The 23,463-nt window shown below is 32.8% G+C and overlaps 2 protein-coding genes across 4 annotated transcripts; one reads left to right on the top strand and one right to left on the bottom strand.

The window, feature by feature from the left end:
* Positions 1–957: 957 nt before the first annotated feature.
* Positions 958–11,308, bottom strand: LOC110623058 (kinesin-like protein KIN-14J). 3 transcript variants are annotated; one of them, XM_021767911.2, is made up of 22 exons: positions 10,980–11,308; positions 10,217–10,377; positions 9,942–10,096; positions 9,732–9,830; positions 8,391–8,619; positions 7,390–7,517; positions 7,187–7,270; positions 6,964–7,032; positions 6,735–6,827; positions 6,621–6,650; positions 5,659–6,000; positions 5,495–5,576; positions 5,289–5,384; positions 5,036–5,215; positions 4,836–4,942; positions 4,558–4,736; positions 4,156–4,320; positions 3,821–4,074; positions 3,525–3,688; positions 2,353–2,987; positions 1,509–1,621; positions 958–1,320 (listed from the first exon to the last, which is right to left on the bottom strand). In XM_021767911.2, the coding sequence occupies exons 2-22, from the start codon at positions 10,326–10,328 to the stop codon at positions 1,259–1,261; spliced, it is 3,378 nt and encodes a 1,125-aa protein (XP_021623603.1). In that variant the 5' UTR covers positions 10,329–10,377; positions 10,980–11,308; the 3' UTR covers positions 958–1,258. The 3 variants fall into 3 exon arrangements, with proteins under 3 accessions (XP_021623603.1, XP_043811575.1, XP_043811577.1); XM_043955640.1 differs by having other exon boundaries at positions 11,058–11,308; XM_043955642.1 differs by lacking the exon at positions 6,621–6,650.
* Positions 11,309–19,083: 7,775 nt separating this feature from the next.
* Positions 19,084–21,099, top strand: LOC110600123 (zinc finger protein CO3). The gene is made up of 4 exons (XM_021736875.2): positions 19,084–19,991; positions 20,075–20,251; positions 20,360–20,488; positions 20,598–21,099. The coding sequence occupies exons 1-4, from the start codon at positions 19,386–19,388 to the stop codon at positions 20,733–20,735; spliced, it is 1,050 nt and encodes a 349-aa protein (XP_021592567.1). The 5' UTR covers positions 19,084–19,385; the 3' UTR covers positions 20,736–21,099.
* Positions 21,100–23,463: the final 2,364 nt, after the last annotated feature.

Genomic DNA, 23,463 nt, shown 5'->3' with positions numbered 1-23,463 from the left:
ATTAATGGTAGCAAAAAATTTTTTATTCACGAGCCTGCTCACGAGCTTGTTCATGAGTCAATTCGCAAACCTAAACGAGCCAAATACTGCTAAGTTCAAACTCGACTTGTTTATTAAATGAGTCTAAAAAATGAGCTCGAGCTCGACTCATTTAGAAAACGAGCCGAACCCAATTGAGTTTTTATCGAGTCGAATCTCGAATAGCTCACGAATAGTTTGATTCGTTTTATTTTTTATAAGTAATTTAAAATTTTTAATTATTATTTATAAAATTTTGTTTAAAACATAATAGCAATAGAATTTAAGTGCTAAGAATTTTAAATTTTTATAAACCTCAAAATTAATAATAAAATTTAAAATAAATTTATTCTTAATAGCCAATTAATTTTTTTATTATAATAATTTTAAATTATTATGGGTATTTTATCAATTCCATTATCCTCTTTTTCTCTCTATATATAACATATTTTAGAATTTAATATTAAGACTTTTTTTTGTTAACTTTATCATAGAGATAAAATCATTTAAATTAACTGATATTACTTATTATATTATGATGGTAGAATTACCAAATTTTTAAATTATAAATTGTAAAGATTTCTTCTATTATATTCAGAATTTAAGAAATCTATTATAATTTTTTAGTTTAGAAAATTTCTTATTATAAACAAAATACCACATGCTATATTTTTATATCACTATGAATAAGCTTTGATTTCATCCATGTTGAACTTCCAATCTTAAACGCCTTAAACCAGATTTTATAATTTTTTAAATACAAAAAAATTGGAAAACAAATCACATAAACAGTGGAGTCTTTGCTTAGCCTTTCTCGTTGGGATGATCAAAGGAAAAATAGGGGATTTAAAAATTAAGTTTGAGGCTTATGATCCAACCCCATTTCTTTCAACAACCTCATGATTGCAACTGCACATAATTAAATATGGACAACATATGGTGAAAATCAACGAGCTTGAGACTATGAACCTATTTGAGTATATACATTTACACAATAATTCCTTTCAAAAGTAAACATTTCTATGGGATAAATGGAATAAAGGAAAATGCTAGGGAGAAGCAACATGATCATGAGGTTAGAATTTACAGACTACAGTAGGTGTCAATTCCTTTTTATCATCCAAAAAAAAAAAAAAGTACCCAAATTATAATAAAGTTAGGATTTACAAACTACAGTAAGTGTCAATTCTTTTTTTAGCATCTAAAAAAATCTCCAGTTTTAGTGCCAAAGTCTCCAAATTTAGTGCCATCTCTTTGGAGGTTTGGGTGCAAAGGAACTACCAGGAATAGATTTCCTAGTTGCTGTCACAGAGATAGAGAGAGAGGTGTCACAAGTGGGAGCATAATATAAATTAATTAACATAGAGACCATGTAAATGCAGCTCATGAAACTAGCAGTGAACAGCTAAATGTTCAGCTTTTTAATTGAATTCTATGAGCAGATGGTGTAAAAATTAAAGAATAAGAGATGGAAGTTTAAAAACACGTACTTGTTGAAGAACCCCTCGGACTCAGAATGGAACTCTTACCCAACGACAAGCGTGCAAATCTTGTTGGCATCAATTTCTGTGGCGGCCTCGGAAGCTTTGTTATAGGACTTGGTCTAGTGATAAACAAAATGATAATGTCAGATTGATTTGAATGAGATTGGTTTATTAATTGGTAAAGTAAGAGACCTTCCACGTCAAGCACTAGAATGCAAAAACTAGGACACAGGAAAATATTGAAAAGGTATAACAGGTGCATAATGAACAACTGCAGTTAATATTTTTGGCAAGTGATATAAATAGAAAGCTATTTATGGAGAATAGATAGCACAGAAAATTTTCTCTAAGATAGCTACAGCATGACCTTGAAAACTTCCACAACACGGTTCAGAGGAGGAAAAAGCAAATCCAAGCTTTTTAACGGGAATTTTGCATGCGTGGTCGGCATAAATGCAAAGACAAAGGTCTTACTGCATTGAAAGACAAGACTAGCAACAACCACAAATCTGTGATTACCTTATGCATAGGCATTGAGCATTTATTCCATGACATTTAGACTATGGGAAATACCCACAGATCTGATTTGAAGTTAGTAAGCTTAAATGCAGTCAAAAGAAATATCCAAATCCATTTTAAAGTTGAAGCAACATATACTACACTCTGCTGTCTTCTTCTAAAATAAATTTATAACATAAAACTATAAAGTAATCAAATCAGTCTGTGGTGTTGTAACAACTAATACTTTTATTTCTTTCATGAACTGAAATGCAAACTGTATCGAAGTTCGTAAAACTGTCTAACCCAATCATTCATATAAAATTTATAACCTAGTGTTAAGTATACTCACTTCTGGGTATTCTCTTCTTTCTCAGTTGGTTTTGTCACTTCAGCTGGTGAGGCAATTTCAGGTGATTTTGCAGGTTCTGCAGTTTCAGCTGGTCTTGTACTTCCAGGTGATTTTGCAGGCCGAGGAAAAAGACCAAACTCAACAGATTCAGTTTCAGTTCCCATTGAAAGACCACCATCAGATATGTCGCTTAATCTCTCATCAGAATCTGCATCTCCAAACCCCAAGAAATCAATATCTTCCTTGGGATTCTGGCTTACATATTTTCTAAGCTGTGGCTGAGAAAGAAGTTCCTTTTTGTGTCTTAAGTCACCCACTGACTTTGACTGTGGCAGAGGCAGAGGCGCATTCTGATGTCTATAGTCATCCCGTGGAGAACCAGCTTCAGAACGTTTCTCACTGTTATCTGAACTATTATCCATGTCAGAAGTCACTTTATCAGAAGGTCCCAAGCTTTTCCCCTCACTTGCCCTAGGGCTTTGACGTGGGCCCTCAGTTGAATGTCTTCTTGGAGAAGAAGATTCACTTATATGGGAGTTGGTACCATGCTTCCCACCATTGACATTAGACTTAAGCAGCTGCAATCGCTCTATCTCTTCATCTTTCTTTGCAATAGCATCCTTGAGGGATGTCAGCTGCAAGGTTTACTTTTAATTAGAAAACATGCCTGAAAACAGAACAAAAATTTAGTATCAAACAATAAAATTGGGGGTAACCCATCTGGAATAAAACTTTTCGTCCTTAAGGATCCATAGCATTTTTGTTCTTATACATGACAGATTGGGCAGATGATAGAATTGTCTGAATATTGTAACCTCTACTACTTTCATGGAAGCCCCAATTATGAAGAGCAATTTGTGCATTATGGACTTGAGGAAGCACAACCACTATGAATAGCTACAGCTTTAGCAGATGAAACCACAAAAAAAATCATTGAAGCTCAAATGAAAAAATGTAGATGAACAGACAATTATTTCATCAGGTTAGGGAAAATTTCAATCTCAACCAACTGTGCAAGTCCAGGGGATCAGTATTGGGGTTATTGTTGTTGACTCATGCATAGTTACATAAGATGAGCGTTAAATTCTTGTTATCTCTCATCTGGGAGGAAATTGAGGAAACATGTCATACACCAACTGTATCAATATCGATGCAATATAGAGCCCAACAACCTGCTGCATAAGTTCTCTAACATCCCTTCCTTCTTTGTTACTCCTTGCAGCACCCAACTCAATACCAGATACCCTCTCGGCAAATTTTAAGGTACTGACAGTTTCTGAATAGGAATCTGCATCAGGATTAAGCTGGACAAACATGAGGGTCTTGGCTTGACCACCTAGAATGTAAAACGAGGTTAAAGTAAGTTTCTAATAAGAGAGAGAAATTGAAGAAAAAAAAAACATACTAAATTTACAATATTGCATGTTATGGAACCAAGTAATCAAAGACTTATGACTGATCATAATACCTAAAGAGCTTTGCAGAACTTGCGTCAATTTACTATTTCTGTAAGGCACATGTGGATTTTTTTGAGCTAAAGCAAATATCACATCACCAAGTGCAGAAAGTGATCTATTTATGTGTTGTGCCTCCCTCAACCTGTCTCCAGTTACTTCAGATCGGTCCACCCTTTCACTGCCAGCAAGATCTATTAAGTGTAGATTACCATGCAAAACAGCACCAGTCTCCAAGTCCATGCCACGAATGTGAACAGTGAGAACACTGCAAAGTGAAACCAAATCAAAATCCTCAAAAATAGTTGTGTTCCGTTCATTGATAGATGATCATTATTAGAAAGACAACCTGTGGGATCTACTACTTCTTTCGTTTAGGGCTGTAGCACTCATAGCACGGTTCATCAACCCAATATTCATTAACTCTAAGACATCTGTGCTTGATTTAACACAGTGCATGCTAGCATCAGGAACAGCTAATCCATTTGGTCTAGCCGCATTCCAAATCCCAAGTGTGTTTGCAAGTTAAGAAAAATGCAGATGTTTAACATCAAAGTCAAGATAAATGCAGTACAATTATCCTTTGGTGTGACACACAAAATGAGAAGAAAAGTATTCAAGAAGAAAAACCAATATATATATATATATATATATATATATATCATAGTATAATTCACAACAAAAGCTGTAAATAACTTATGTTAAAAAAACCTAGACATAACTTAAATAAACAAATAGGATTGAAGGATATCTTTTCTGAGATCCGTTGTTTGAGAGTAGATCACGAACTTGTTCATTGTATATTTCAACCATTTGGACACCAACTTCATATGCAAAGCAGCTTTTCCTGTTCTGAGAGATTTGGAAAAGGTCGTGTAAGGCTCGGTAATTGACCCCCCAGTCTTCTTTCGATGATAAATCAGGTCCACTCTAGGGAACGAAGAAACCCATGAACACCATAAGATACATAAGTACAAATTTCTTGCCACCAAAACCTTTGAAATGAAAACTTATAGATTAGTTTGTTACCATTGTGTAAGTTTTTCCAGAGCCAGTTTGACCATAAGCAAAAATACAGACATTATATCCATCAAGTACAGACCGAATTAATGGTTGGGTATCCAAATAAACATTCTCTGGAAGCAATGTCAATTTCCAATTTAAATGAGTTGCATATCTTCTCTTAATAGAAAAAGCACAAAATCACAAATTTTCAAAGAAATTCCCACCTTGACTAGCTGTTGGACCAAAAACCTTGTTGAATTTGAAGAGTCTATGGCCATCTTTTCCTTGTTTTGAGGGATTTGTAACAACTAATTCACCGTTTTCACCAATATGCTGTATGGTTGTTTGCTTCTTACTTTGGCCCTGAAGAAATGGCCTTATCCGACAATACACTCTAATATTTCCTGTAATAAGTGATAAAACAAACATAAGCCACAAGCAGGCTAAGTACAGTTAAAGTGATACCCAGCACTGTACCTTTTAAATCTTGAACTTCATTATACAATTTTCGATTTTCTGCTAGCACTGAATGATAATTCTCAGCAGCATTTGCTATTGTGCTAAGCTTCACTCCTGTCCAAGATAAAAGTTCTATACATCATGAGAAAATGCTCAGCCAGTACAAAGTACATTGCAACATAAAACAAAATTAAAAGAATCCAACAGTTGACAATTGACTTTACCCAAGAACTGAAAGTTCTCCAAGTAACTCCTTTTTGTCTTCAAGACTTCATGTTTTATGGACTCAGATGCTGCCCTTAATTCCTAACCGAATGATCATCAAAAATTAGTATGATACGCTATGAATCAGCACAATACTAGATAAGGGCATGAGGATAAAGAATACCTGTAAAGCTTTAGATTGATAATTTATAACGCTACAGTAGGTTCCCTCTTTCTTTTTCCATCCTTGAGATTTAGATTTAGAAAATGACTCAAGTTCTTTCACTTTGTTTCTTGACTCTGTTAGAAAACACTCAAGTTCCTCCAATCTCTTCTCTAGTTCAACTTTCGATTCCTTTGCTTGCGCTTCCAAGATCAAGTAATGCTCTTCATGCACCTTCTTGGCTAATTCTAGTTCCTGTCTCAGAGCTAATTTCTCAATATCGCTATGATTTTTCTCTTCCTTTAATCTAATTAGATCCAGCTCTTCAACCTTTTCCTTCCGCTCTATTTCGGTTTTCTCAATCTGCAACGCAAGAAGGAAGATAAGGCATAGAGATAATTGTGCCTCAGAGAGTTCTCTTTCCTTATCATATTGTGAGATGGCAGCAAAATCAGTATCAGCTTTACAAAGGTTTAAATTTAATCATCTTTTGCACAAAAAGAAATCTTAGCTAATAACTTATAATTTATTTATAACATATGATAAAACTTCCTCACATAATAAGCATGCATTTCTATTGTAGTAGACTAGATACATAGGCAAATGTTGGGCAATACTTAATTAAAGAAAAAAGAGAGAAAAACTCAAAGAGATCATTTCCATCAAGAATTATTAATGTACAACTTGAACAATGCATTTTCCTTCAAGCATAAAAATACAGGGTAAGTAGTTCATGGCAGACTTTCAGTTCTTTGCCCTAATCACTCAGCTAACAGTGTGCAGCAATACAGGCAAGGAATTTGCAATTTTTTCCCAACCCTTATTTTCCTCTTTGTATGGGCATATATATAAATTGCATTATAAATACACATGTTCAATGTATTATTCAATGGAATCCGACAGGGATTGAGAACAAGGAATCAACAACAACAATATGTTTATTGAGCTAGATGCATAGTTAAAAATAAAATGTTGCAGTGCACCTTTATCTGTTGTAGCTTTGACAGTAATACCTATTCAAGTACAAAAATAGATAGGAATTAAGTATGAGAATTAAACTCAGAAAACTAAGCTAGATGAACTATTAGTCAGAGTACCTCAATTTCTTTTGTGGTCCCAGATGCAAGAGTCTCAAGTGCTCTTATTTTTGATTGGTACTTCTCAGTATGAATGCTATAAAGATTGTTTTGCTGAAAACAGGCAATAATACAAGCATCATTATGCATCATCCCTATGCAATAGATAAATGTACAACAACATACATGCATATAAAACCGGATGAAAGTGCATTTTCACCAAAGACTATAGAAAAAGATTTGACGTTACATCTTTCAAGTTCTCTGCTTGAAATGAAAATCGTTGCTCTATAACTTGGACAACTTTCTTCATTAAAATCTGCCGGAAAAGATACATAAAAAAGAGGAAAATCGCTCAGAGATTCAAAAGAAACCACATGCCCAAAAAATTATTGATAAAAAAATATAATAAGGTATCAATGTATGAGTGCATTTAAAATATAAAATATTGACGCTTCCTCTCACAGACATACATGCTGAATTTGACCGGTCTTCCTTTCAAAGCTATCATCTAAAATCCTATTCACCAAACTGAACAATGTTCGAGTTGAGACATTCTGCAAAAGGAATTGCAAAAACTGCATCAGAGAAGGGAAGCATCAAATTTAAGGTTGATTTATACATTGCACTATTGTGGTTCAGATATCCAGACAAGGATGCATATTCAGGTACTTACATCCAAACCATTTGATTTCATTAAATCCAAAATATTAGAATCTGAAAGATCAGCACAGAATCCTTGCTTTACTGGCAACTCCTCGGGAAACTTGTGTGCAGCATCATGTGGAAACGTAGAAGATGGCTCTAAAAAGGAAACCACCAGCAAGGGAAAAAAATGAGCGAGCAAGCAAGCAAGCTTATGTATACAGGCATACATAGAGGGGCTAATACAAGAATGCTAAAGAATAGGACAGCCAATTACTAGCAGCCAACAAAGTAAAGGAGCTGTGAACGAAGGACACAAATAAACAGGGCCCAGAATACACCAAAAGTAGGTTCTTACAGTTCCTATACCTACCTGGTTCCTAGTAAAAAACTGTCAATCCAGTAAAGGAGTCAGGTCAAGACTTGGCAAAATGAAAAAATTGCCATGAGTTAACCAAAATTCATGATTATTCAATTCCAGGGAACACATATTTCTTCAGCTTGTAATTCTAGTCTTATGAGAAGCAATTTTTTTATCCATCTTGGAGTTCAATTTTGAGCTTGGTAATAAGCTTATGCTACAATGCACGCATGGAAAGTTTATGTCCCGACTCTCAATCAAAGATTCTTGCCATATCATATAATTGACTAATCTTTTCTTTCTTGTTTTCATCACATTATCTAATCACAAGACAAATGAACCAGCAATAAGCAGTAACTTGTAGCTCATTGATAAATCAGCAGATTTCAGATAATGACATGTCATTTAAGAAAAAGAACAAAGATAGCATGTCCCAGTCCCACAATTAGTAATGGACAGCTTAACAACCTCTCTTAGTGATAGCCACTGTTCTAGATTCTAAATAACCATTTCTCAATATACTATAACAGTTGGCACATGCGCGATGCTTATTAGGTAATGACACAAGAAAGCTAAAACAGTTTATGCATTTGCTAGACTGCTCTTATCATGCAAGTACTTGAAGACTAGAAAATATGCTCCATGCAAACTTCTCTTGGATAGAGAGACACCTGATATAACAGAGCGATGTACCCCTTTGGAACGAGCAATTCCTTCTGCTTGTTGATGCACCCCCTTGGAACGAGCAATTCCTTCTGCTTGTTGATGCACCCCCTTACTATTTGTCAACAACAGATTCCATAACTTTCTTGAATGATTCTGGAAGCTCTCTTTCCCACCATTATAATCAAAGTGTGCCTTAAGTGTGCGAAGACACTGCAAAACCGGCACCATGTATCCCTGCAAAGTATCTCAAGACTCAAATTACATATTAAATAAGTCAAAAGGGAAGATAGAAACAATAAATAAAGGTACTTCTATTTTTTCACACCACGCAAAAAGGAAACTCAACTTTGGAGAGTTCAAATACACTGTTGTTAGAATCTTATAATTCAAATCCATTTCCCACCATATCAATTCGATCCATGGCTGAATCTTACGATTCTTGATTTGAACCTTACAATTTTTTATTCAATTCTACGTTCCAGCAATTCAAATCTACGGGGCAAATTGCAAATGTACTTGAATTGTGACTAAGACCAAAGAATCGACAGCAAATCAGGTGAATTAACATGAATTCATAGAGACTTCACTTGCTTCAAAGGATTATTTTCTAAAGATTGTCAGTTCAAAATTTCATTCTTTTTTGCTATGGGAAGAGCACATAAAACTTTTTCTTAGCTATTTTTCTTCCATCACTAATTATTTTCCCTTTCCCTCTTCTTTTACTTTTTTTCTAAGTTCATTTGCTTCTCTAATTATTTCCCTTTCCCTCTTCTTTTACTTTTTTTCTAAGTTCATTTGCTTCTCTAATTATAGTTGTCAAGTTATGACATTTAATATTAATATACTTTAACCTTTGATGACCTGCTATTCTTTTTTGTTATTTAATTATTTGATCAAATTTAAATGAGAGTTTTAATACATATATAATGATAATCATTTTGTACAATTCAAGAGTTTCTAGTTTATAATATAGAACCATATTACATAATATAAGAATATCTTATTCTATTTTAGAATATATTTAAAATTAGATAAAATGATAATTCTATATTTATTAAAACATCGATTATGATATTTCTATACTTATTTTTTAGAGTATAAATTATAGTTAATCAATTTATAAAAGCTTTCATTGACTTACGATTCAATTTTCTTCGTGATTCCTGATTCATAAAATCAAAATTTTGATTCTCGATTTAACCACTATGTTCAAGTATACCAAAACCAAAAACTGTTTGTTGCAAGGTTTATGAACTGATACAACCAGTATTTTTCACAATATTAGATAAACCAAATTCAGATCGTCACTTAAACTATAGTTGCTTTTGTTGTGAAGATTTCCATACCTGTTGTATGTCTGCAAGGACAAACCTAGGCAATCCCATTTCATCCATTGCTGCCAGAAACTTCTTTATTTTTTCTGGCCCAGGCTCAGTGTTGCCTCTCTGAAACCCAAAAGCAAATCCAGGAAAAGATAACTCTCCAAGTTAAAGAAACTGAAACCATAAACCACAGCACAGGACTAGCAGAAACATTAAGGAAAAGAGTATTCCAACCATTTCAATCAAACCAGGATTCAACTTGCTCATAATGCTACACAAAACAGTGCCATCTATCAGGCATCTTCTCAATTCTTCCTCTGAGGCTTCCAAGGGCAAATTTAAGTAAGGAATCATATGGTTCAACCACTCAACCAATGGTTCTATATTGCCTGGAATGAAATCAAAGTTTTCATATAAGACATAGAGAACAGAGGCAACAAACAAGAGCAAGTGTTCATTGTGTGTGTTCTGAAAGAGCAAGGGATGAAGGAATGAGAGAGTAATCCTACCATCGACCATGGCTTCATGGCCTTCTTTTTCTTCGACATGCGGAATATGATTGCCGTTTAAGCTGTCTTTTATCCCATTCTCACCTAATTTCCTTGCTTTTTGACTCTTCATTTTGAGATAACCAAAAATCTTCCTCTCCCGATTAGTTATGGTTACAATGCTACAATTAAAAGTTCCATCACATTAACCCCACCTCCTTAAAAAAAAAAAAAATCTCCCAGCTAAAATGAACCAATTAACTAAATTACCTGATTCCTATCCACCCCCCCTCCCCCCCCCCCCCCCCAAAAAAAAAAAAAAGAGTCAAACTTCATCTAAATGCAGCACAATTATCATAGCACAACCACTGTGGTTATGTGTGTGTCTATTGTAATTGAAGTTCACAGGTGCAGAAATTTTCCGGCAACATTATATCGCCAAAAATAGCTATAGCACAAACCTAGGCGGTTCGAATGTTAGTTGCTTTATAGCATCAAAAATTCTACGCCTGCATTGTAGATATGTAAACAAAAAATGTGCTAAATTAACAGGCAACGTTCTCTATTCTAGACTCAGCTCACATTGACATGCAATTTGACTTTTTTTTTTTTTTTCCAATTCTTGACAATTCCAATAAAAACAGTAAACACATTGCAAAAAGACCATATTTGGCTCAATTTTCTCAGCTGAAAAATAACGCATGATTAAAGGAAAAAACAAAATCCTATCCAGTCCGAATATTGACAGAAAAAATCCGAAATGCAGGAAGCGGCAGAAACCCACCAGATCAAAGCAAACGCCCTGAATTTCACGCAAAACAGACGTACACGTACAAAATGTGTGGTAGAGAATTGGCCGAACCTCAAAAATGAAAACGGGAGAAGGACTTAGGATTTTGAAGAAGCAGGCATTGAAGTTGGCGTCTCGAAATGAAAATGCAGAAGGAAATATGAAAAGAAGAAAACGGAAAAACAAGTAAGATTGATGAATTTATTGGAATAACAATGCTTCCTGTTTCTCTTCCTTTTCTTTTCTTCTCTTTCCTTTCTGCGTCGGAAAGGAAAAGAAAAGAAAGAGAAGAAAAGAAAGGAAATGTTGTTGTTTCGGTTGCGGGAAATGAAGCTGTGTTGTCTCCTCTGGTTTGTTTTTTAAAATATATATGGCTAAAAGAATTACTATTAAATTTATGTATTTTATGAAAATTAAAATTAAATGAGTATTTTTATTTAAAATTATTAATTAAAATATTTTTATATTTTATAAAATTAAACATTTAATATTTTATATTACTTAATTTATTTTAATTTTAATTAAAAAAGTTAAGTAATGTGAATGTTTAAATTTATAAAATTGAGTAATATATAATTAAAAAATATACATTAAACCGCATAAATATTTAAAATAAAAATAAGTTGAATAATGGGTACCAATTTCCTACTAAAAAAATTAATAAATAACTGAAAACGAATTTCTTTTTCTTTTTTGATTTCAGGATAACGGAGTTACGGAGGTGTGTGGTCCCCGCAAATTTGGAGATAGTGGGTCCAAGTGCCACTGAATTTGGAGTGAGAGTTCCCGCCTCGTTTCGGTTTATTTGCCCAGTCATTTTCTGGTTTTGAATTGGGAACCAATAAAATGTTTGCTAAAATTTAAAATTTATTAAAATAAACTATGTTAAATGAGAGGATAAATAAAACATTTAAATTTATTTTTTTTTCATTTTTAATACTATAAAATTTAATTAAAATATTGCAATCCTATTCATTATATAATCTCTCTGTACTATTAAAATTACATAATATTATAATAAATTGATTCAATTTCATTAATTTTTTTTATTAAAATTGAATGAAATTAAAATAATTAAATTTTTTAAAATTTAAAATTAAATCAAACAAAAAAAATTATAAAATTGAATTAATTTTTTAAATTAATTTAATTTAATCAATTATTTTAATTTGAATAGAATATGGTTTAGCCTGTTTATAATAAAAAAACAACAAAATTAAAACACGCAAACATCACAAACAAGGAGAGAAATATAGCATGCAAGTCATCCTCTTGCCAGACAACAAAACTAGAACCTCACCCATAATTAAAACTTGCAAAAAATATTAACAAAATAAAAAATTAATTTCCTAATTGTAATATCTCTTAATTTCAATTTACACCATAAAACTCTTTAAATTTTAATTTAAATATCATTAAAATTTCTATTACTATTACCAGTTTATAAATCAATCTATGTCTAAATTTCACTTATAATCCCTACATTTAAGTAGATGTATCATAATCTTCATTCAACTTTAATTTGTATAACAAAAATTTTTTAAAATTTAAAATTTAACTTATTTTTCATTAAAATTTTTATAAAAATATTGATAATAAATAATAAATTATAATTATGTGATTTTTTGTTTCAAACAAATTATAATTAGATTAAAATTTAATTTTTTATTTATTTGAATTTATAATTGAATTAAAATTTTATAATTAGATTTTAGAATGATATCATATATTTTTCTTTAATTTTATAAATATTATTTTAATATTAGAAAATTATTACAAATTGAAATTTAAAATCCATACTGTTATAATACTCTAAATTTAGATATGAATTTACCCATACTAAAATAACGACCATTGAAGATTATATGAAAGTGTTAAGATGCAGATTAGCAATTAAATGGAATGGAAATATTTGGACTGTTTGAATTTATTTAAAAAAAAAAAATTGTTATTGAGAAGAGTCAAACAATTGAATTACATGTGAAAACAACACGTGTGAATCTCTATACTGTTTAAAAAAAAAAAAAATTCTTAGATGCATTAAGTCAACTAACAAAAATTTTTTTAAAAAATATTATATTTACATTTGCAATAAAATTTTAGTTGAGTTTACGTTTTCAATTTAATCTTATTGGTGTTGATTTAGTTTTTTTTTTTTTCTCTAAAATCAAATTGAAGCAAAATAATTAAAAATTTATAAATAAAAAAATAGAATCAAAATAATTAGCTATAAACTCAATCAAAAGATTGAAAATAATGGATTTGATTTTTTTTTTTATTTAAATAATAGAATTTGTGTGCACCCTAACGGCTAGGGTTTAATTAATGAGGTGACGAGCTTTCTAATTTAAAGTCGTATGCTATAAGCAATTCATTTCTAAATTACTATGGAGTAGCTGAAATATTAATTTAATAAGTGATATCATCATATTAAAATTTGTGTTTACATCCACAAGGGAAAAGGTTTTAAAAAATTTCTCCATAAAATTTTTGTAATCTTCTTTCATTTGTAGGGTTTTTTCTTTAACTTTTTATGCCATGCGCCGTCGATTTCTCTTATTCTTTGGGTATTCGGTTCTTGAAGGACATATTGGTGTTTCGTATTGTGAAATTTTGTATTTTCAGCCTTTTTCTAAGAACGAATGGATTTCTCACTGTCTGATTTAAATGAGGTTGGGGAATTTGTTGGAGCCCACCCAACAGAGAGAATAGCACCATGATCTTCTCCTACACTACATCATCAAGTTTAGCTGGGCCTTATGCTCCACGACCTTTTGTTATCGGAGTATCTCTTCAGTTAGTCAAAAAGATATTGAGGAGATAACAATGGTTTTTTGGATTCCTGAAGTGTTTAAAGGGTATCCTTGTAGCAAGGGACAAATAGCTGATAGAATAGTAACTAAGCATAGATGTATTATAGTTTATGTGGAGTAATTGAAAGCGGGGCTATGCTTTCCCTTGGATCATTTTATATCATAGAGATGTTGTCACTTTTTCACACCAACATTGCTCAAATTTATCCCAATAGTTGAAAAATCTCGATCTCTTTTCTCTCTCTCTACTGATTCTATGGTATAAAACCTTATACATGAGTCTTTACTTTGATGTACACCTTATCGCATATGGAGGGTAAAAGCCTTCTATTTCTTTGTTCTTAAGAAGGACAGCGGTCTCTTTGATGCCTTTCCTCAATCCATTAAGAACCGAAAGTCAAAAATTTTTATGCTGAGGCATCCTTCAGGGGGCAACTAGGGTGGCTTCCCCGAGAGTTGGACCTTTCATCCTTAGAGATTGAAAAAGGCCCTCCAATTAATGGAAGACTAATTTTTTGCTTAATAGCGCCTTTTGGCCATTGTCTCATCCTAAGAAAAACAACCGTATCTACTTTTCATCCGGGCTAAGAAGAGGGCCCACTTGATTAATGTCATTGGACTTTCTCTAGAGGAGGCTTATCATGGTACCACTCTTTATTTTTTACCTCTCTATTCCTTTTCTAACTTAATGATCTTTTATTTTTCTTTGTAGAAATGGCTGAAGATAATGTTCCTTGGATGAGAAAGGTTGCAGAGAAGCGAAGAAAAGAAATGGGTCACTCAGATCTGTCAAAGAGATCTAAGGCGGCTAGGGAGTCCTCCAATCTGACTCCTACTCCTTAGGTTCACGCTACCCTAAGCATCCTTCTCACTTAGTGAAAATTGGGCTTCCTCCAATGCCCCTTTCCCTTAATTTTGATGGCTTGCTGAGAGCTCACACTATGCTTACTGACAACCATCTCTTGACTGGAAACATTAGGAGGAAGATTATGCTTACAGGGGAATGAGAGAGACTCGATGCGAAAGATGATGATGACGTTTATCATCATGCTCTGGTTGCAAGCTTAGAGGCTGTGACTGCCGTTCAGTCTGGGAAGGAGAGATTTCATAGGTTGCGAAGGGTCTACAGGGAGCTTCAGGCACATAACATTCTCCTTACCATCAAATTTGAGAACTTGCAGACTGTTCACAAGAATATTGATGCAAAGCTAAAACAGGTTCAATCCCAGCTTAGAGAGATGACTCTGTTGAGGGATGATAAAAGGGCAAGGTACAAAGAGGTTAAAAGGAAGCTAGAGACCAATGATGATAGGATTGTCAAATGTAAATGGGCTTGCAGGGTTCCATGATGTTAGAGCTTAACCAACGTGACTCTACAAGGGACTATAGTTGGATTTTATATATGGTTTCTGACACGACTACACCTACGAATGAGGAATCTTATCGTGGTGGGGTGGAGATGAGGCTTAGTCTCTAGGTTTCAAGCTTTGTACCTTGGCCTTGCAGGCCCTATCTGGTTTTCATTTTGTGTTTACTTTGCATGAACCTCTATTGATTTGTATCGAATTTTTTTTCTATGAGAAATGATATCTATCCTTTATAATTTCCTATTTGTTTGACTTTTTAAGGGTCCTATTATGTGAATGTTTTAAGCTAATTATCTTAATTTGTATGCCTTTTAACCCATATGAGAGATCTAAAGGTCTTCATACATTTCTATAAAGATAAGTGTTTCAGCAAATGGATTTATATGATAAATGTTACCTAACTTATCGTCCTACTACTCTGGTGGCTTTATCATTGATCAGGTCTGGTGTCATGCTACCATGCCGCCATAGTATCATGCTATCATGGTACCGGTTGCTGCTGGGGGTGCTCATAATGCTTAAGGGGCAAGTGGTTGCCTGGAAGGGTGCTCTTACGTAGTCTAGAGGCGCTCTTACGTAGTCTAGAGGCGCTCTTACGTAGCTTAATGATGCTCTTGCATCGCTTAAAAGGACAAGTGATTTATTGAAAGGGAACTCTTGCGTCACTTAGAGGCACTCTTACATCGCCTAAGAGGATAAGTGATTCCTGAAATGGCGCTCTTACATCGCCTAAAGGGCAAGTGATTGCCTAAAAGGACGCTCTTACATTACTTAAGAGGAAAAATAGTTGCCTGAAAGGGTGCTTTTATATCATCTAGTGTCAAAATATATGGTAGGATAGATTGGTACCTGAAAACTTATTCTTTTATTTAGTAAGAAAATACTCCAATTTTGTACAAGTTTGAATTAAAACATAATAATAACAATACTCAATAGAAAGAAACTGACTACTGATAAATTTTTCTAAGATTAGCAATGTTCCATGATCTTGGAATAACTTTCCCATTCAAGTCTACAAATTTATAGGCTCTTGACTTGATTACTTTGATCACTTGGAATAGTCCCTCCTAATTACACATCAGCTTGCCTGGGCCAACATCGCCCTTCTTCAAGTCAGCACTGCGAAGAACCATGTTGCCTACCATCTCTCCCTCTGACTTTGGAATTGAACAGTTATACTATTCTGTTACAGTATGTTGCCATGTTTGTGAAAGCTCTGTCTCACTTTTCTTCCAGCTGGTCTAATGTGAACTAGATTGTGTCGTCTTGGTTGGCAAGCTTTGGTTCAGAGGTTTGAGTGCTGAGGACTTAAAACTCTACTAGGATGACTGCTTTAGCCTCGTAAATAAGGAAAAAAGGTGTCTCCCATGTTGCTACTCTGGGAGCGGTACGGTATGCCCACAGTACACTTAATAGCTCACTTGCCTAGTTCCTCTTAGCATCATCTAAGTGTTTCTTTAAGCCTTGTAAGATAGTTTTGTACGTAACTTCCATCATACTATTGGACTGTGGATGGTAGACTAAGGTTAATCTCAAATCAATTTTTCAAACTGCGCAAAACTCTTTAAATTTTGCACTAGTGAACTGTTTGCCATTGTCGATGATCAGAACTACTAGTATCCTGAATCTGGTAAAGATGCTTTTTTGACAAAAAGCAATTGCTCTATCTGTGGTATTTTTAGGGTTGCCTTAGTCTCTGCCCACTTTGTAAAGTCTATTTCAATGATCATATACTTCCTCTAGTGCTCTACTTTTGGGAATGAGTATAGAATATCAATACTCTACTAAAAGAAATGCCATGAGCTATCGATTGCTGTTAAACTTTCGGCAGGGGTGTGTGGGATGAAATCATGCTTTTAGCATATAACACATTGTTTGACTAGTTTTTTTGCATCTTCCACTACTGTAAGCTAGAATAGATATACGTGAATGCCTTTTTCGTGATCATCTGAGCTCCCTCATGACTGTCGTATACTCTTTCATGGATTTCATGAAGCATTCGTATACCCTCCTCCTAAGTTATGCACTTTAACCACGGTTGAAGATATACTCTTCTGTACATCCATCCATCTATTATGCCATAATTTGAGGCTTTCATTGCTAGCCTCTTGGCCTCCAGTTTATCCTCTAGTATGTTTTCTAGTGTGAGAGAGTAAAAGATCAGAGTCATCTAGGTACCCCTTACTTCGATTGGGAAAGCTTCCTCTTGTTCGACTGTTGGACAATCAATCTCCTCAAGGAGGAAACCTTGAGTTAAATGTTGTTCTACTGCTGCTAGTTTAGCTAAGGAATCTGCTTCCAGGTTTTCACTCCTTAACACTTGGACTATGGAGATCACTTTCTTCTTTAACTCGAAAACAACAAGGAAACGCTTCACTTGAACTTCATACTTTGCAAGGTTAGGATCCTTGATTTGGAAACTACCTTCACACTAATTTACCACCAACTATAAGTCACAAGAGATTTTAGCCTTGGTTGTCCTAAGTTGCTTTATGATTCTCAATTCCATCTACAATGTCTCGTATTCAGCTATGTTATATGTAGTAACGAGTTTTAACTTAATTTTAATGAACTAATTTATTTTTTATTACTTAATTTTAATTTAAAAAATAAAATTTATTAATAAATTTATATATAAAGACTTTAATAAAAATCTTAATGCATAGAAAATGACTTCCTCTTAAAAGAAAAAAGAAAAAGTCATTTCCTTTAAAATTTTTTACTTTTCTTTCAATCAAAAATATATTTTTTATTGATTAAAGTTTTTGAGTGTTTCAAACATTAAAAATATAAAAATTATTTTTTAAAAATTATTTTTTAGAAAACAAATGTAGCCTTCATTCCCTAGTCAAAGCATATCAAACACTTAATAAAACTTGGATTTGTTAAGTGGAGGGGCTGCTGGATGAGCAGCTGCAGCAGCCCAAGAAAATGGAAGCCAAGTTTTGATTTGTTCTGTTTTTTTGGTTTTGGTTTTGCTTTTTTTTTTTTTTTTTTTTTTTTTTTTTCCTTTAAGAATGTGGGTTGTTGTATTGGCAGTAACACTAATAGTATGGTAAAATATATACTTACGCCATTATATTAATTAAAATTAATAAATATAAAAACTAAAATTATAATTTAAATTTATAAAATTTATAATGATTAAATATATATTAGTTATATTATGTAAAATTTATTGAAAAAAAAAAACCATTCATATATATTGTTGAATACTCTAAATTTTATTCATTATACTTTGAATTTTGATTGACAAGATTAAAGGAGAAGAATTTTATCAATTTATGAAATATTATTCAATCAATAAAATTTGAGCGCTTTTAATATAAATTCAATTATTTTTTTATTTTTTTATAAGTCATCATTAATATTGTTAATTTATATTTTTAAATATATTAATTATATATTAAAATGGACCCGTTGGGTAAAAAAATAACTTTCACTTATCTCCATAAATAATCAACAGAATTTTCATATGAGCCTGTACTCGTTAGCCTCTCATTAGAAGAGCTTTTTTTTTTTATTATTATTATTCCTTTTCTATTTCCCAAAATGAAGTTTATTTTGCAGTTGAGACAATTAAAACTTCCCCACTCTTCAAGGCCAACAGGCAACAGTAGTAATAGCAAAGGCTCCAAAAAGAAGACATGACTGTGATGCCCACTTGGAACAAATAATTAAATAATACCTGCTAGTTGTTGCACTTGGCATCTTACATTTTCATTGGTCTTCTTGATCAAAAAGGGTCAATTTGAAATGATACTAAAATAGTAGAACAAATCTTATTATATTACCACAGTTATGGAATTTTTTCTAATACTCACAAAGGTTAGGGGCAATTTTGCAAAGAACTCTACATTATAAAGCACACACACGGGTGAAGTGGACTAGTCTCTACTTGTGTTTGGACTTTGAAAATCTCCATTGTAGGAGAGTGAGGAAAGAAAAAATTGACAATTTTTTTTTTTTTATAATTTTGTCTTGTAGCAATGGAAGTGTTCAGCTTTGATTAAATAAATCAGAGCCCAAGTGTCACTTGTGCTGCTTTGTGGCCGTTTCATTGCAATTATACACAGACAAAATAGCCCAACAAAAGAAAATTTTATAGTCAAGAGAAGCTGTGAAGGTGCAAGAACAACTACAGCTTCTTCTTCTTCTTCTCTCTGGTTCTTGTAAGTTTTTAGAGTTCAGTTTCAATCCAAGAGTTGAGCTCAACAACAATGTCTTCTGATCTTTATTTCTGTGATGGTTCTTTCTACCACCATTCAAGCCCAGAAATGGTGTTTTCTGATGGTGATCTCTTCTTCCCTGACCCTTTCTCTCCTTTCTGTGATTCTTCAACTGATATCTTCCAAGAAGTTTATAACAATCAAAACCCACTTCATAATTCCAACTCTTTAGAGAATTTTAGCCCAAATATGCTATCATCTTCCCCTCCAAGTCAGAAACTTGAGAATTTGTCTCTTCATGCTGGAACCCATTTGCAGAAATTTGCAGATGGTTCAAATTTGGGAAATGGGTATGGTAATTTCTCTGGCATGGATGCTTTAGGAGTGAAAACTGAGGATTCTCAAATGGGTTTTGATTCCTCTTACAATCACCAGCTATTTATGCCTCATAGTTACAATGGTGCGGAGAATGTGGCAAAGATGATGCAAAGAAGCTATAGCAGCAATTCTTTTGAAGGCAAACCAGATTTTCTCTTTCAACCTGGCTTTGACACTCTCATGGAGTCCCCTAATTATCAAAACCAAGCCTTAAGCTCGCCGGAAAACAACTTTCTCGCCGGCCAACTGAGGAGGGTTTGCAGCACCGGAGACTTACAAGTAAGATAAATAATCTTTTAAAAATCATCTCTATTCCCCTGTTTTTGTCCTGCTTTTTCAATAAAATTTCAACTTTTTTCTAGAATACTAGAACAGCAAATGCAACACAGAGATTCTTTTCAAGCCCTTTGGCAACTGAAGGCTCATTTATGGAAGAAGCAAATTTCAAAGTTGGTCGTTACAGTGCTGAAGAAAGAAAAGATAGAATTTCCAAGTACAGAGCCAAACGTAGCCAGAGAAATTTCACCAAAACCATTAAGGTAACTAAAAACCCATTTTCATTAATTAAATAAATCCAATAACAAACAATTAATTACATGAAATATTAATGCGGTTGGTTTTTTGTTCATCTTATGTATGATTCAAAGTATGCATGCCGAAAAACACTAGCAGACAACAGGCCTCGAGTACGTGGCAGGTTCGCACGCAACGATGAAAGCGGTGAGATTCCCAAAGGTGCATGTTCTTCCAGACATGAAGACGCAGATGAGCTATGGGTACCATAATTGTTTTTGTTCTTACATTTCATCGGAGTTAACAAATTTAATCATCAAAATAAAACAGCAGATTGTGATCCTGTATATGGTGTTGTCTGTGTTCTCGCAGTTCAATGGGATTCATGTAGAGGAAGATGATGGAGGAATCATAGCAGGAGGCGGAGGAGATTTCATTGACAGTTTTTGCCAAGCTCAGTTTCAATATTACAGTAAAGTTGGTGAAAATTTTCCAGGAGATAATTGTTAAAAAGATAGTTTTATGTATAGCACCAGAAGGAATGTTGAGCAAAGAAAAATCCCTTTTAAAACAAGCAATTAAAAGAAATTTAGAAATAAATGATCAAACTATTTATGCTAAAATCTGCAGTTGGTAGTTGTAGTTTAGTTTTAGCAGTTGATTTCTCGTAGTTTTTTTTTTTTTTTTTTTTTTTCCTTCGGCTGTTCAGTGTAATCATTTCTCAATTTACCTGTGAATATATATTGCAACTCAAGAATGAGTTACTACAAGGCAAATTTTTTTTTACTCTGAACAAGATCTAGTGGCTATTTGAAAATAATATCTCCAGGGCTGATCTGGTGGAGTTTATTTATATTTTAGTCTTCAAATTAAGCGCAGTGGGTAGATATGTTGCTAAAAAATTCTGATTTGGTGGCGGTTGGAATGGTATGGGCTTCTTTTTTTTTTAACTAAAGATTTCAACATCCAGCGATTAGCTAAGTTCTGAGAGAGACTAATTAAGTCGACTAGCTAAATCTTATTTTAAATCTTATTTTATTCTTCTGAGAGAGACTAATTAAGTCGACTAACTAAATTTTATTTTAAACCTTGTTTTATTCTGTTAGTAGATTTTTAATCCGTTAGTAAATTTTTAATTTGTCAATAAATCATATGACAGGAGATAAATTCGTATTATCGTATATTTTGTATTATCGTATTAATAAATATGACAAATTAAATATTGAATGATATATCTGGTTTTCTTTTTATTCTATCATATGGGTTCCTCAATATTCGATTTGAAGAAGAAATCTGCAAAATGAAAAAACATGGTTAGGGGTCTACCGGAGGTGCCCAGTGGACACATCTGTACATACGGAGTTGAGTGACAGTGACAGATAGTACTGTAGTAGAAAGACAGTTATATATCACTAGCAGACAGGAGAAAAAAATAGGGTCTTCTTCTTTCTTCGGCTTCCTCGGCTCCAAAATATATTTTTTTTCAGCAACTCGTCCCTATTCTTACTATTCTAGATCTATCACTGAGTTTCCAAAAGGACACCTCCGATAGACCTCTGATAATTTTTTTTTTTATTTTATAGATTTTTTCTTTAAATCGAATATTGAGAGACTCATGTACGATAGAGTAAGAAGAAAATTATATCTGAATATTTATATAAAAAAAAATTAAATAAAGAATCGGTAACCTCGAAGCCATGCACAACAGAAAAAAAAAAAAACTATATATATATATATATATATATATATATATATATATAATATTTATCAGGTGTAAAATCAACTACTTCACATGAAATTATGTAATTATTGCACTGAAATGCCACTAAATAAAAATGGACCATCTCTGATTTCTGGTTGAAATTTCATGCCATTAATAATATATTTTACTCTTCGTTATACATATGAAGAAGCATAATTGAATTTAATAATTTATTAACTTTCTTTGTCTTTTCTTTTGTTCATTAAACTGAGGTCTTTTTAGTTGGTATTCCATTAGGCAAAGTGCTTGAAAGGAGTAAAAAAAAAAAGATTAAAAAAAACATAATAAAAAAACCCAAAAAATAAAAAACCAATGAAGGTAGTAATCATGATATCTTCACTCGTGCGTAGAAAGTAGAATGAAACTTTAGAAATTAGAAAAAATATATAAAATAAAATAAAAGATTTGCATGAATTAAAAATACTGATAACCCGTGTTGGTCATATGAAAGTGTAAATTAATATTTTTTTTTTGTATTAACCACAAGTATTTTTAAATTTAACTGAGTTAGAAAATTAAATTTTATTTGCACCTAATTAATCCACTATGAGATAAAATGCTTCTAGCACGTATTTATTCTATTTATGAAAATTCAACACTCAATCTCACTTAAAGATAGAAAAATATCGAATCAGTTATCCCAACACTTATTAATTTTTTATATAATTATTACATAAACAATTATTATATGCTAACCATTAAAAACGTATATGAAAATTATTCCAATCAATTATGATAATACAATCATTTTATATACAATAATTGCATTATAAAATTTTTTTAAAAGAAAAAAAAGTAGAGTTTGAATAGGTTGAAAGTCAAGTAAAACTCGATCTTTATTTTTATAAATAATGTAAAATAGGGTAATTTTTACTCAAACTAAATATATAAATCCATAATATAAATATATAAAATCCATCGTATATTTATATTATAAATTTATATGAATGTGATTTAGATAAGTGTTTTGACTAAAAGTATAGAAAAAAAAAGTAGTTTTCTTAATTTCCATTACAAGCAGAAGGACTTCTTTATTTGCAGAGACAAGTTTTCTCCTCCCATCCTCTCCTGCCTAACTTCTAAAAGCTTAGGGGATTAAAATACTTCCTTATAAATCAAGCTTGGAATTTTGAAAAATCTTTTTCCTTTTTCTTCTAAATACAACAGTAGATTCATAATTTCTGAGTGAGTCGGTCATTATTCCTGGGTACAATGATTGTGGTTAATAGTTGATGCGCTAATTCAATTCAATTCATAAGAAGATACTTATCGCCAAGCCTGAAATAGACTGTGAAGTGATGAGATTTAGCCAATTCAAGTTGATCAACATCTTTTTATCTCATGCTACTCAGGGGCGGAGGGAAGGTACGGCAAGGAGGGCACGTGCCGTACTGGTGACCGAAAAATGCTTTGAAGGGGGATGAAGGTGTCGCAGCGGCGTAGCCGGTGCCCTACCAAAGAAAAGCTCTTGGCTCC

Source organism: Manihot esculenta, chromosome 1, assembly GCF_001659605.2.
Source record: "Manihot esculenta cultivar AM560-2 chromosome 1, M.esculenta_v8, whole genome shotgun sequence".
Classification (NCBI taxonomy): domain Eukaryota; kingdom Viridiplantae; phylum Streptophyta; class Magnoliopsida; order Malpighiales; family Euphorbiaceae; genus Manihot; species Manihot esculenta.
Note: the sequence above shows the minus strand (reverse complement) of the source record. Positions and strands in the feature narration are given on the sequence as shown.